Below are 14,787 nucleotides of genomic sequence, written 5' to 3'. Positions count from 1 at the left end.
ACATCGATTACAAACATTAGATATTTTCCAGACATTATGTTGTGAACCATATTTTAAGATCGGTTAGGTTGACTGTGTCAAAAAAGTCTCAACCAACAGATCGAACTATGGTTGGAGTTGAATAATCCAATTATTGAAGTCATCCAGTCATACGAACACTCCTAATGAATACACGTTGTTTTTATGTTTTTTTTTTTTAATTTACTTTTTCAATATTTTCATTTCCTCCACGTGTTCATATATAAATTATAGTGCATTTATCCCTTAAGAAAAACGTGGGCTTCAAAATTAAATAGAAGAGAAAAAAAAANTTTTTTAATTAACGAAAATGAAAACGTAGGAGGCGAATGTAAAAAAGTCAAATATGCCGGTTAAGCTTATCACTAAATAAATAAATTAATTAAAAAAATGTTAATATTTGGTTGGTTATTCTCCCACCCCACACCGTACTTCTAAATTATATATTTTTTAACTGTACGGAAAATAAATTTTATTTTTAAAATTCAAATTTAGCGATATTATGACTATTTAAAACTATATTAAAATATTTTAATTCGTTTGCAAATTGGCTCATTTAAAATTATAATTTTTTATTAAATAAAAATAAATTCATTTTGAAAATCTATTTTTTTTATCGGAGTAATTAAAAGTGAAAAAGATTATGTTATTAATTTTAAAAAATTAAATATTGGAAAAAGGAAAAGAGAAGACTCGAACTAGTTAGTCAAAATAAAAAATTAGGGATTTAGCCGAAAATCAAGACCAAAATGTGCTCGAGATCGATCATTAATAGGTCTTACGAGTCCAACTTCAAATTCCCGCGTCAAATTTCAAAGTAAACTAAGAATAATATTTTAAAGTTTAGAAAAAAAAAATTGAGATAGACTTTTAAAATATTAAAATATAATAATTAAAAAATAATAATATATTAAAATCTCTTAATTTAAGCCGTTTCATGTGGTGCATTGTAGTGTTGACTAAGAGTTGGTCAAAACGGGGCAGATGAATGAATCTGAATCCGCATTGGGGGTGAAATTACAATTAAGCAAAAGTAGCGGGGTCTTTTTCTAATAATTACAAGGGCCTTTTATTAATTAATTATTATTTTTTAATTACTCTCCAGACCCGAGACCTGTCCCTAAAGCACGATATTTGTTTTACTTTAGGTAGCAATTATTTTAAAAACATCTTAAGGAAATTACCATTTTAGACACAATTTTTTAAATATTATTATTTTTATTTCTACAATTTTTTATCATGATAATTATTATTTTTTAAATCTTAATCCAACTTTGATTATTTTTCCCATTCATAGCTCGTGGAATAATGTGCCCTTTCTTCTTTTTAAGAGATTTCATGTGATATGATCACTTAAAATAAAATAATTATTTGAGGGTATTTATGTAATTTCCATCTCAATTATTTGATGAATTTAGACAACGAAAGCTCCGGTTGATGTGTGATATGTATAGTCGTAAGTTTACTGTGAGATCCCATATCGAGTAGAGAGAGGAATAAAACGTTTTTTATAAGGGTGTGAAAATATCTCCCTAATAGACGCGTTTTAAAACATGAGCCTGATGGTGATACGTAATAAGCTAAAACAGACAATATCTACTGACGGTGGGGTTAACTTGATACAAATGGTATCAGAGTTAGATACCGAGCGGTGAGCTAGCGATGATGCTGGGCCCAAATGGGTGGATTGTGAGATCCATATCGGGTAGAGAGATGAACAAAACATTCCTTATAACGGTGTGAAAATATGTCCCTAATAGACGCGTTTTAAAACATGAGCCTAACGGTGATACGTAATAAACCAAAACAGACAATATCTGCTACTGATGGGGTTTAGTTGTTACAAATGGTATCAGAGCTAGATACCGGGCGGTGAGCCAGCGATGACGCTGGACCTAAAGGGGTGGATTGTGAGATCCCATATCCGGTAGAGAGATGAACGAAACATTCCTTATAAGGATGTGGAAATATCTCCCTAATAGACGCGTTTTAAAACATGATCCTGACGGTGATACGTAACAAAAAAAAAAAAAAAAAAAAAATCTGCTAGCGATGACGGTTGAGTTGTTATAAATGGTATCAAAGCTAAATACCCGACGGTGTGCTAGCGATGACGCTATGTTCAAAGGGGTGGATTGTGAGATCTCATATCGGGTGGAGAGAGGAACAGGAAGCTGCTTCTTACTAAATGCGTTTTAAAACCGTGAGGCTGACGGCGATATGTAACACACCAAAGCAAACAATATTTCGCTCGCTCTGAACTTGAGCTAGACATTAACTTCGAGATGTTTTTTTTTATTTTTTAACAAAATTGGTATTATTGTTTTTTAAATTAAGATAGACGTTCTAAGCGAAGTGACTATGTTATATTTTAAAATAAAGTATATTTTATATATTTTTAAAAAATGAATTTAAAAATTAGAAAATAATTTAAAATGTGTACCGACCAAGACTACATGTCGTCAACCGACCTAAAATGCGGAAGACGACATAAAAAGAAGCCGAGTTTGAGTTAAGACGGGGCACGGAAACTCCTATGCAATGCAACGGATTCGGACTCCAAATCCAGGTTTCATTCAATGAACGGCGCGTGTACGTCAAACCCTTTTAAAATTAATTTACAAAATAAAAAATCATAAAAAAATCAAATTAATTCAATATATAAACCATTGTACACTGTATTTAAAAGAAACCAGGGTACATTGAATATTTTCATCCTCATCTTAATATTATAAAAATATTAACAAAAAATTTAAAAAATGTCGAAATTTTCACCATAAATATATATCTTAATTAACTTCAAATTGACGAGTTCGTGAGCATTTGATGGTACGTTTAAATTTTATAAATTATTTTTTATTTAAATATGATTACATGGATAAGACATTATTTACAATTCTATTGATGAATGGTTCGGTTGATTTTATTTTTTAAAAAATTAATTTAATATTTATAATTTTAAAAAATATATTAAATAGATTAAAGATCGGTTATATATATATATATTAAGTTTAAAAACTTATTATTATTATTATTTTATGATTTTTTAAATTAATTTTCTAATATAACTTTATTGCTAACATATAATAATTTTTATAGGATGTGTTCTATCCTTACCCATAAAAGCTATGTATATATTATTGGGGGGAAAATGTTAAAAAGTCCACGTGGCATTATTGAATTGTAGACCCACTTGACCAAAATACCCAAAATAAAAATAGCTTTAATTTTTAAAAGGCTAACTTAATAAAAATATTAAAAAATATACATATTTTATCTAAAAAAGAATATTTTTAAAATTTTTAAAATTTTAATAATATTCTTAAATTGGGTAGAAAAGTCTAAAATAATTAAAAAAAATAGTCTTGAAATTTTAATAATATTTTAAATATATATTTAAATTAAAATTTTTATTAATACTCTTTAATAAAATAAACTATTAATATTATGTTTAAAAATATATAAATAAAATTTTAAAAATAACTTTAAAATTTTTTATTCTTGTAAAAAAAGTTTAAAACATTTTTTTTACGGTAATATATAGTCGAATATTATCTATTGATGTATTAGAAATTATTTTTAAATTTTTTTATATTTATTTTTGAAACATTTCTGGAAGTTAAAATAATCTTTTTAAATCATTTTAGAAGTGAACCGCATTTTTTTAAACCAAAGTATTAATGGTTCCATCTAAAATTAACTATATTTATAAACTTCTTAAATTAATAATACAATTATTAATTTAAAAATAAATAAATAAATATATATATATATATTATGGTGGGAGAAGGAGAATATGAGCAAAAACATTGCACTTGGGTTTTTATTGGGTGTACGTGCATGTACCGAAACTTTCTTCAACCCACCATAAAGCCGGCTTCTGGGCCGCTCCAAGTCTTTCATTTTTCTTCTCTCTTCTTCGCCATTTTTTTTCCCTATCTCATAGGGTTTGATCCATCTCCTTCGCCTTTCTCTCATGCATTCACCATCTCAGGCTGAATTCGTCTTGCTGTTGTTCTTCCTCTTCGTTTCCGCTCTCCTTTTTGCTCTCTTTCGAGGGTTTTTGGGTGCAAATCCGTGCAGATTCCACTTCCCAGGGTTTTTTGAGCTATACTCATGTCGAAGCTCTTCGAATATTCCGGTATGTTGATGTTTATTTTTTTTTTTAATGTTTGTTTTGCTTGATGTATCCTTTGAGTTTGTGAATTGGAGGTTGTTTAGAACTTGGTTCGTGGTATTAGTTGAAGTTTTGAGATGTTATTGTTGTGTTTTGTATGGCTGTGAAAAATATTTGGATGAAATTGTGGTTCTTAGGGAAAATTTTGGATTATTAGTTTAGTTATGATTTTTTTTTCTCGCTTTGCCAAGTGGTAGATCATACATGGTTGGGAACTATGAGGGAGCATGGATGTGGTCTTTTGTCATAGGTCAGTGTTTTGGGGTTGATCGTCCGTTTTTATTGTCTCGAACAATCCAAGGACAGATGTTATTTTAGGAATCGATCGGTTTATTGCTTTTTCTCGAGTCAAAACGTTATATTTTTAGGGTTCTAGGCAAGTTTAGAAACATAGAAGATTGGTTTTTCCTGTTAAATGATATGTTTGTGTTGTTAACAAATCATCCTAATACCGGTTAGGGTAAATTTGATCTTTTCAGGATTTCCTTTAGATTTGAATATTAGAACAAGGTAGCACATAAGTAATAAATATTATACAAGGAGAGAATAGTTTTTCTAAGATTACTTCTTGTCTTTTCTATTATGATGAATAATCCATCATTTAATCTAGAACTTCGAGTTGTATTTCGATCTAGGGATTTTAATTGTGAAGTGGAACGATGTATCTAACTTCTTGTTGAAATTTCAGGTAGTGAAGACTTTTGTCCTGGGAGTTCGATGTACACAAATCCCAAGGACTCGAGTTTATTCTTGTCCCTTCCTCACCATGTTGATCTCTATTTTCCCCCTCGCAAGAGGTCTCGCATCACTGCTCCATTTGTGTTTGGATCAAAGGCTAATGACTCTATCGACATTCTTCCAGATGAGTGCCTATTTGAGATCTTCAGACGATTGCCTGGTGGCAAAGAAAGGAGTGTCTGTGCAAGCGTTTCTAAAAAATGGCTCATGCTTTTGAGCACTATTTCTTGCCACGAATTGAAGTCTGAGGATGAGGCAGCCTCGAAGGAGGCTGAAGACATTGAAATTGAGAGTGATGGATATCTGTCCAGACGTTTGGAAGGGAAGAATGCGACAGATCTGAGGCTTGCTGCTGCTGCTGTTGGAACTGCAAGTCGAGGAGGCTTAGGCAAGCTCGTGATCCGTGGAAATAATCAGATCAGCAAGGTGACCGACCTTGGACTTAAGGCAATTGCTCGTGGATGTCAATCTCTGAGGGCTCTTTCTTTGTGGAATCTGTCGTCCATTGGAGACGAAGGTCTTTGCGAGATTGCCAAGGTTTCTCACCAATTAGAGAAGCTTGATCTCTGTAAGTGTCCTGCTATATCTGACAAGGCTGTGATTGAGATAGCAAGAAACTGCCCGAAGTTGACCGATATTACCATAGAATCTTGTGCAAGAATTGGAAATGAGAGTATGCGAGCTATTGGGCAGTACTGCCCGAAGCTGAAGTCTATCGCGATTAAAGATTGCTCACTTGTTGGAGATCAAGGAATTGCCAGTTTATTGTCTTTGAACACTTGTGCTTTGAACAAGGTGAAGCTTCAAGCTTTGAACATTTCTGATGTGTCCCTCGCTGTTATCGGGCATTATGGCAAGGCAGTTACCGACCTTGCCCTCACCGATCTAAAGAACCTTAGTGAGAAAGGGTTCTGGGTCATGGGCAATGGTCATGGACTACAAAAGTTGAAGTCATTCACAATCTCCTCCTGCAATGGAGTAACAGACATGGGACTTGAATCTGTTGGAAAGGGTACTCCAAACTTAAAGCATTTCTGTCTAAGGAAATGTTCATTTTTATCCGACAATGGTCTGGTCGCTTTTACGAAAGCTGCCAGGTCGCTCGAGTGCTTGCAATTGGAGGAGTGCCACAGGATTACTCAATTTGGGTTCTTTGGTGTTCTTTTGAACTGCAGTACAAATTTGAAGGCACTTTCTCTCATAAGCTGCTTGGGAATTAAGGACATTAGCTCAGAATTGCCCATCCAAGCATCGAGCGGATCCTTGAGGTCGTTGACCGTTCGTAACTGCCATGGTTTTGGCAACAGAAACCTTGCTTTACTGGGCAAGCTGTGTCCTCGGCTGCAGAACGTCGATTTTAGTGGACTTGTTGGAATTGATGGTTGTGGGTTTCTACCTTGGCTTCAAAACTGTCAATCAGGTTTGGTGAAGATCAATGTCAGTGGTTGTGTCAACCTGACTGACAAAGTGGTTTCATCCATAATCAAGCACCATGGTTGGACCCTCGAAATGCTTAATCTCAATGGTTGTAGGAAGATCACCGATGCTATCTTGACATCCATTGCAAACAACTGCCTGTTATTAAGTGATCTTGATGTCTCGAAATGTTCGATCACAGATTCAGGGATTGCAGCTCTAGCCCGTTCCACGCAACTGAATCTACAGATCTTTTCAGTTTCTAGTTGCTCATTCGTATCTGATAAAAGCTTGGCAGACTTAATAAAATTGGGTGATACTCTTATGGGTCTGAACATCCAGCACTGCAATGCAATCAGCAGTAGCACTGTTGATCTGCTTGTGGGGCAGCTATGGAGGTGCGACGTTCTTTCATAAAACTGATAACGAACCTAGTCGAAGAATTCAGACCGTAACTTGCCAGCTGTTCCGATCGGGGGCGGCCTGTTCATTAAGTTTTGGGGTATAATCAATCACCAAGGATCGATCATCCCAGTCCAATACAATTCTGGTTCTTTTATTCCAGGGTATATGGCCATTTCCCTCTCTTTTATTTTTTTTGCAGATCTTCAACTCCTTGGAGATCTGTTGCCTAGTAGAGGGATGAACCACTTCGGATGGCCAGTTTTCCCCAAGAACATTGGTACCAGAATCCGTGTCGGCTCTGGGTTCGCCCGCCCCTCGAAGTTTGCCACGTCATAGGTGCATGTTTTTCCTTTCTCTCTGGTTAATATTTTAGTAGTCTAGTTCTAGAAATTAGTATGCGTGTCATGGTTTTGGTTTATTAGTAGGATTTTCCTCGAAAGGGTTAGGGAGGGGTCGTTGTCATTGTTGTGGTTGCTTGTACAGTTGTGAAAGTATGGTGCCTTCTGTTTCCATAGGCTTTGGCCATCACAGCCCATTTGGGTTGTTTTTTTTTTTCCAATTGCCAAGCCCTATTGTTTGCGGTGCCTCTTTCTTTTTTTTTTCCCTCTTTGGTGAACTGTAACTGTACATGCAAGCTCTCCTCAAACATGTAATAAAACCTCACATCCCTGCCCTTTTGTGTTTGTATGTCTGCGTCTTTCTTTATGTAATGATATTTTACATTTGAGAATAAAAAAGTTGTCCATTTTGTATTCAAGATATGAAGTTAGTGAATTGTGCTCACTTCAGGTAAAACCGAACATATATCTTAGCAATCGACGAACTATGCTCACTACGACAAAAAATTAGTATTAGCGAACTATGCTCATGGCATCTATACTTTTTTTTTTTTTTTTCTTTTTCTTCCTACCATCAATAATTAAAGGCAAATGTAGAGGTGGGACAGCTCCATTTTTATGTTAATAATTGAGATTTGAATTTCTTTTGAATAATTGACATATCATCTACCTCCCCTCTATTGGAAACATTGAATTTGTCCACATAATTTGGGAATAAATGTTCATGCACTTCATCCATTTGAAATTTAATAGATGATGTGGAATTTCACTAAATTGGGATTAAATTTAATCACTTGATGAAATCATCTATTTTTGTCTTTATTTTCGTCACCTTAGGAAAATGTTGGGACCCATCTGGTGTTGAATTCAAACCTAATAAGATGTTTGAGGTGTTATGTATGGTATCAGAGCAGATGTGAATGAACCAAAATCCACCAAAATTATATCCAAAATAAAATGATAATGATATAGTTAGGAAATGCTTTAAATAATTGATAATCATTATCTATACTAATAATATGCCCGTTGTTTTTGTGATTTAGTTATAGAAATAAATATTTTAAAATAATTTATGTTGGTTTGGAAAATAATATTATTTTTTTATATCATATATAAATGAAAAAATATTTAAAAAATAATAAATAAATAAAATGAGTTCAAATGGAAAAAGGGGAAAGAATAAGAAGTTGGGTAAGAATTTTAACAAAAGTAAAGTTGCGGATAATAATATTTTGAACAAATTCAATTCATCCATAGAAATATCATATAAAAGACAAATGAAGACGGTAGATATTTATTTGAAATATTTCTGTAACCACAAAAGGGGTTTTTGTTCCCTTTATGTAAGGAACCATTGTTATTATCACTTACTAAATTTCTTCTTATAAAAAAAAAAAAGGTTAAATTACGAGGCTAAACTCTTAAGTTTATTTTTTTCCTTCTATAGGTAATCTATTCGGAAAAAATATAAAAAAGACCTCACAATTTAAGTTCAAACAGTCCTGCACAGAAGCAAACAAAAGAGACCTCGAACAGATTTAAGGATATAATGAGGAAGGATTTGAGATGGTCACTCATCCAAGACAAACAACAACTAAATAAGTTTGATCAGATAAGACGTAAAATAGTCTAGAGAGGGAAAGTACTTGTACCATGAAAATGAGAATTCAGTTCAATCTAAGTATAATAAATGATTGCACACTAGACTAGCCTCCAAACACGATGACTAAGAAGCACGACATTGATAATATGATAGATCTAGTTAAGTTTTGTTAACTAATAGAAGATTTCATGAGTGGAGGAATTCCGACATAAAACATCTCCCTATACATCACTGCTAAAGGAGCACTCAAAGAACATATCATCACGAAACTCAACCATGTTAAAACATAATATACAAGTTGTAGGAATTAGAGGTATCTCGTAGATTACGTGTATTATCTATATCAAATAGTCGATCAAGTGATGATAAATGAATGCTCACGGATATTACTCCCCAAGCCATAAAGAACCTATGCCAACTCTAAAAACCACCGTAAGGACCTATACCAACTCTAAAAACCATTAGACATCAGGAAATTTGAGATCATGACATAAATATAACCATTAGTATCATCGATAATCCTCTCACTGTTACCGTACTAGTAATGATAGGCCCCCTAAGAATCAAGAATCGAAGAGTCCATACCTTCCTCCGCTATCTTTAATGAGACCTCGTCAACCGCCGATATGATTCTAGTGACAGGTAACACTCCATTTCAAACTGTTTCAAATCAAAGTGTTTCCTATTCCCATTACACTATTCAACTGGATCTCAATGATTCATATGTTAAGTTTTTTTTTTTAATGCAAGATGAAGCAGAGGTTACTAAAACGAACAGTCATTCAACTTCCATATTCAACTGTTTTTAAGTTCTAGAACACATGACAAGTAAATATGGTCGTAAATCATAATCATAATTGCTTGAAATTGTGTTCAATTCTTCTATCTTATTGCATTATCAAGTGCACTGCTATCAAGATCTTATCTTATCTCGTAAACAGATTCAGCAAATTTGAAGTTCTACACTACAGGCTAAGTATAAAAATAGACTAAATTCATGAGGATTTTTATCAAACTATAGAAACTATATGAAGATTTATCAAATGATAACACTAAATTCTAAGTTTTAATCAACTATAGGAACTGAAATTCTCAACTTTTTTCGAACTTACATATAACAGCAGTTAGAATCTAAGATGGCATAATTCCTGGAAATACAAAGATAATAAGAAATTAGGTAACTTTTGTGGGGGGAAAAATCCATGAGGATCTTTGTACCTGCCAGCTTCCCACAATGATGAGACTAAAATTCGACTTCGAGAGCTCATTCGAATTATGAAACAAAATTCTTCCCATCTTTGAACCATTCGTTTTCGGGTTCAGATAAATATCACAACAAAAATCTATAACACAAACAAAGGGATTATGAAACTCAAGAAAAAATTCCCATTAGAAGCACAAAAAAAGAAAGAATATAAGAAGAAATCACAATCATTTTGTAGGGTGTTGATTTCCAAAGGGTTTCTCCAAGTAACGAAAAAAGAGAGGCAGAAACATAAATTAGATCAAAAAGGAAAGTTGACGAGAGAAGTTACATACAATGATGGGAAGTGGTTTTGAAAAGTGACGCACAACCAGCAACCGTGAATGGAAGGAAGCACACAAGTGAGAGAACTAATTGCTGCTATTGACAGAAGAAGACACGATAATAATACAATAACAATCACAACCCAAATATTCATTCTTTCAGTTCTTAATGCCCAAGTAAGTCATCAGGTCTCATACCATTTTTTTTTTGTTCCATTTCCAAAATGGCATCACGCCCTTGGCTGTGGCTGTGTCTGCTGCTTTAAATGTTTGATGGCTGCTCCAATTCTACAGCTTCTTCCACCGACGTCTGATGCTGATGATATTCTTCTTCATTCTCTGCCTCCTCTTCTTCGTCCGAATTGATCCCTGTTTCACTAGGCTCAGCTGTTGCAACTCCGTTCTCTTCCTGGCTAAGAGAGGCTACTACTTTGATTGTCGTGTCCGAGGGAGCGATTTTCTCTTCGTCTACCGTTTGTAAACTCGCAGGCTTCTCTGTTGATGCACGTTTTTCTTCTTTCTTTCCAATTGTAGATGCTGCAGCAGCAGCAGGCTTCTCTGCATTTTTCACCTTAATTGCAGAGGGTTTTCCTACATGTGCTATGACACCAGATAGTGCACTTTTCTCAGAAGGCAGTCTAGGAAGAGACCTGCGTTTAGGCTTCTCTGAACGAGCAGGAGAGACACCCTTGGAATTATTAATCAGAGCCGCATTCTCATCAAGGCTTAAGCGAACTGATCGAAAATCACCACCATCATTACTCGAAGTGTCTACCGGGCTCAACCCCTTCTTTCGGCCAAGCTTGGGAGACTTGGCTCTTGTAGGTGGTATCTGGATCAAAGTATATTAGTCAACAATTTGTTGTTGCCAACTTAAGATCAACTTAATTAATCAATAGAAGATTGAGGTTTCGAACAATAAGGTTGAATTGCAATGGATCAAAATGCCCAAATGTATTTCTAAACGGCTATGCTACGAAAAATCTTTACAAATGCCACAAAGCTATAATGATTATATCTGAATTGCCACCCTAAGAACGCAGTCACATGATAAGCAAGTGATTGGCAGCTGGCATGCAGAAGCCCTACAGGGTCCACACCATAGTAGATATTTTACAGAAGGACAGTAAGTAAATTTACCCAGTGTCTACTTGGGCCATAATTAAAATCCAGACTGAGAAGCAAAAATACGAGAAAATTGTGCATCTCCACAAGTTCATGAGAGGATCAATAAAGTTCAAAACCAATATTAATTAACTCCAAACTCAATCCCTTTTTCAGATGCAACAACACGTTACCTTTTTCAATTCTACTTTGGGTGGAGGTGGTTCCTGATAAAAGCTAGGCATGGGAGTTGCTTTAAAGTTCAAGCTCTTTCTAAACATTTTAATCTCAGCCTCTTGAGTTTCCTGTAGCAGAGCAACTTTCTCGTAATATGAATCAAATGTTGAACAATTTAAAGTGACAGCAGAGACGGTGATACCTTGGACTTTGCCTGTAAAGTATTCTTTTCTTCTTCCTTGGCTTGTATCTTTTCCTCAAGTTTCGAATAGAACTGCCCCATATCATATATAGTTAAAATAATTATAGTAATAATAACTATATATATATATATATATATATATATCAACACAGATATTGTTGGAGAAGAGGGCAGGTAAAATTACAAAAAAAACGTGCAAGGAAATGAATACCAAACCAGACCTCTTTTCTTTTCTCAGCACGCTCATTGCATCTAAAACTAAAACCATAGTTAGGAAGTCTCCCAATCCTGTGTGGTTTCTCATCCCCTGCTCTTGGACTTCTATCAATAGTTCAAGGATAAACTCTTGGATACAACAAAGAACAACAAACTAAATACCGTGAAGCAATGTCTAAATATTACCACATTCATTTCAGGAAAATATATCCGATGGTAAATAAGAAACAAAGGATACAAAGAAGATTCTGATTCTTCTTCTGACTTACTAGGATGACCTTTCTGCAAAGGTTTTAAGTTCGTATTCTCCCTGAGTAACAAAGGGTCATAGCTTAGTGATATTTGGAGTCAAAGAAAGAATTAATTGATATTCTTTTTTAATAATTTAGTGGAGAGTTGAAGCTCTCTCCATTCATGATGTATGCACAAATAGATCCCAAATTAGATTTTTAAAAAACAGTATTTAACCATCCAAGAAGAAATAATATAATCATAACAGCAGGCAGAGCATACTTTGATCCTTCTCCATCAGACTTCTCAGATTGCTGCTTGAAACAGATGAAGAGAATATGAGAAGGGAATCATCAATCAGAAGAAGAAATAATCAAAACTACAACCCGGGGAGTGGAGATTCCATGGCATAGATGAGGCAATAAGGCAACATGCAGAAACTATTACCTTTGGCACTTGAGCTTGCCTGTCATTGAATGATCTACTCTTATAATGCTGCTTCGAGTGTGGATGCGATGTACCTGTACCTGAGGTAGAACCATTTAAAAGAGCAGCAGTCTGTTCCGAATCTTTTCCATGTTTATTCTTAATCACCCCTGTCGAATGAACGTGTTTAGGGCCTGATGACTTTTCATTTTTGCTCTTGATTTGACCCTTCTCTGGTTTTACTTGCTTAGAAAGATCAACATTCTTTTCCCCTCCTTCCTGAAAAGAACAATCAAAGAAGAAAAGTACACTTGTTAGAGTCAAATAAGATTAACTACTTCGTCCAAAGAAACAAATGAAAAAAAATTAGGCTGCCTTAGAAAGGATTGATATATTGCTTTCTTCCGGAAAACTTGATCCCTCCATGAGTTCCCTAGTCTTTGAATCATTAGTTGCACTGCCACTCAATTTGAGATCATTTTCCATATTTCCTAGCTGAGTTGTAGCCCCGACGTCATTGCTTATGCCCTCGCTCACCATAACTTTCGCAACGATGTCCTCTGAGTTGTCAGAAATATGGTCATGAAACCCATTTTGAAGGGTCAGTTTGAGCCCATCAGCAGGTACAAGGATTTCCGATTCCATCATTTGTTGTAAACTGCAACAGATCATAGAAATATAAGCCCCATACCATACATAAGAAGAAACAAGCAATATAAGTCATCAAATAGAATTGCAAAAGTTTTCAACCAAGACCATTACGACTGAGGAAATACTTCTCTGCTATATCATCCATAACATAAAGTAGAATTACGTTGCGATAAACAGCCTTATAACACGAGAATTCACGATTCCATAAATTCTGCTATTCATCAGGTCGATGCCATACATTTATATTTAAACTAAGATACATTATCAATTGAAAGGAAAACATAGAATCGAATTCATCCATTTCATAGTCTTCATAATGTATGAGACAACCAAATAGCATGTCTGAATCAAAAGAATTTAATAGCCGCAAGTTAGTTTCAAAATAATTTAAAGAACAACAAATTTCTAGAACCAGGACACGTGGTAAAGGATATTTTTGAAAATCGTCAACCAGTTCTTCCAAAGAAACCGTGAACAAAGACTTGGGCAATAATTTGAATAAATTTTCCGTCGACTTCGTCATCTAACCATAAACCACATATTAATAAACCCAAACTTACTCGTCAATCAATCACATTACGAAATTCCATTACAACCAAGAGAAATCAAGAAATCCAAGCATCGTCACGCACGCCTCCGATTTGCAGATTGAGGCAACCATAAGCCATAATCAAAATCCCACCATTCTCGTTCCATTATCCAGATTCAAGAATCTATACCAAATGAAAAACACCATTCCAACTCGATCTATTCGTACACTAAGCATGCGGCAAAAAATCAATCCATCTCATAATAAAAGCACAAAAAAAGACATCTACCTTTCCACTCAACCGCAGTAAAAATGAAGAAAGAAACCACAATAAAACCTACACTCAACTTTCCTCTCACAAAACACAAGAAAACCACAAGATTTATCATCTTCATCAACCATTCCATCTCCTCCTCCACAACAACAAGCAGCTCAAAAACAAAGAAAAACCACACCAACACACACACACACACACACACACACACTCACTCACTCACCTCGAAAACCGCGCAGCCGATCAGAACCTCATGAAAAACAAAGCCGTATGAGCTTCGATTCGAGGCGCGAGATTGAAGAAGCTGCGTAAAGGATCTGCAACAAAAGAGAAAGAGATAATGCCGAAGGTAACAGAGATCCACGGATCCAAAACAAGATCTAGCAAATCCAAGAATGGAGAAGCAAATTGGAGGAGTTAAAGGAAGAATTGAAAGGGAGAAATGAGAGGGAAATGGAAATCTCAGAAGCGGAGAGTGGAGAGAGTAGTAGCATTCAAATCCATTTCCAGGTCAAGTCCCCCTTTCTATCAAAGGAGAGAGAGAGAGAGAAAGAAAGAAAGAGGAAGAGATGAAGAAGACAGAGAATTTTAATGGAAAATGTTTTTTTTTTTTTTTTAATTTATTTAAATTATTCATGGGTGGATAAAATATAGAAAGAAAAAATAAATATCTACGGTGAAAAAAAAAAAAAGATATTTACTGGTTAGACGATTTTACTGGAGTAAAAAAATGTTTACACGCTTCATTTACTGGC

The 14,787-nt window shown here is 34.7% G+C and overlaps 2 protein-coding genes across 2 annotated transcripts; one reads left to right on the top strand and one right to left on the bottom strand.

Moving 5' to 3' along the window:
• The first annotated feature begins 3,846 nt into the window (after nt 1-3,846).
• Nucleotides 3,847-7,511, top strand: LOC111788130 (EIN3-binding F-box protein 1-like). The gene is made up of 2 exons (XM_023668348.1): nt 3,847-4,159; nt 4,884-7,511. Exons 1-2 carry the CDS (start codon nt 4,135-4,137, stop codon nt 6,764-6,766), a joined length of 1,908 nt encoding a protein of 635 aa, XP_023524116.1. The 5' UTR covers nt 3,847-4,134; the 3' UTR covers nt 6,767-7,511.
• Nucleotides 7,512-10,110: 2,599 nt separating this feature from the next.
• LOC111788161 (protein WVD2-like 5) lies at nt 10,111-14,620 on the bottom strand. Its single transcript, XM_023668407.1, has 9 exons — nt 14,256-14,620; nt 12,954-13,236; nt 12,600-12,857; nt 12,435-12,466; nt 12,160-12,231; nt 11,927-12,026; nt 11,706-11,777; nt 11,521-11,631; nt 10,111-11,054 (listed from the first exon to the last, which is right to left on the bottom strand). The coding sequence occupies exons 2-9, from the start codon at nt 13,224-13,226 to the stop codon at nt 10,485-10,487; spliced, it is 1,488 nt and encodes a 495-aa protein (XP_023524175.1). The 5' UTR covers nt 13,227-13,236; nt 14,256-14,620; the 3' UTR covers nt 10,111-10,484.
• Nucleotides 14,621-14,787: the final 167 nt, after the last annotated feature.

The sequence above is a fragment of the Cucurbita pepo genome, chromosome LG02 (genome assembly GCF_002806865.2).
Source record: "Cucurbita pepo subsp. pepo cultivar mu-cu-16 chromosome LG02, ASM280686v2, whole genome shotgun sequence".
Classification (NCBI taxonomy): domain Eukaryota; kingdom Viridiplantae; phylum Streptophyta; class Magnoliopsida; order Cucurbitales; family Cucurbitaceae; genus Cucurbita; species Cucurbita pepo.
The sequence above is the reverse complement of the archived record's forward strand: the minus strand, read 5'-3'. Positions and strand labels throughout refer to the sequence as shown.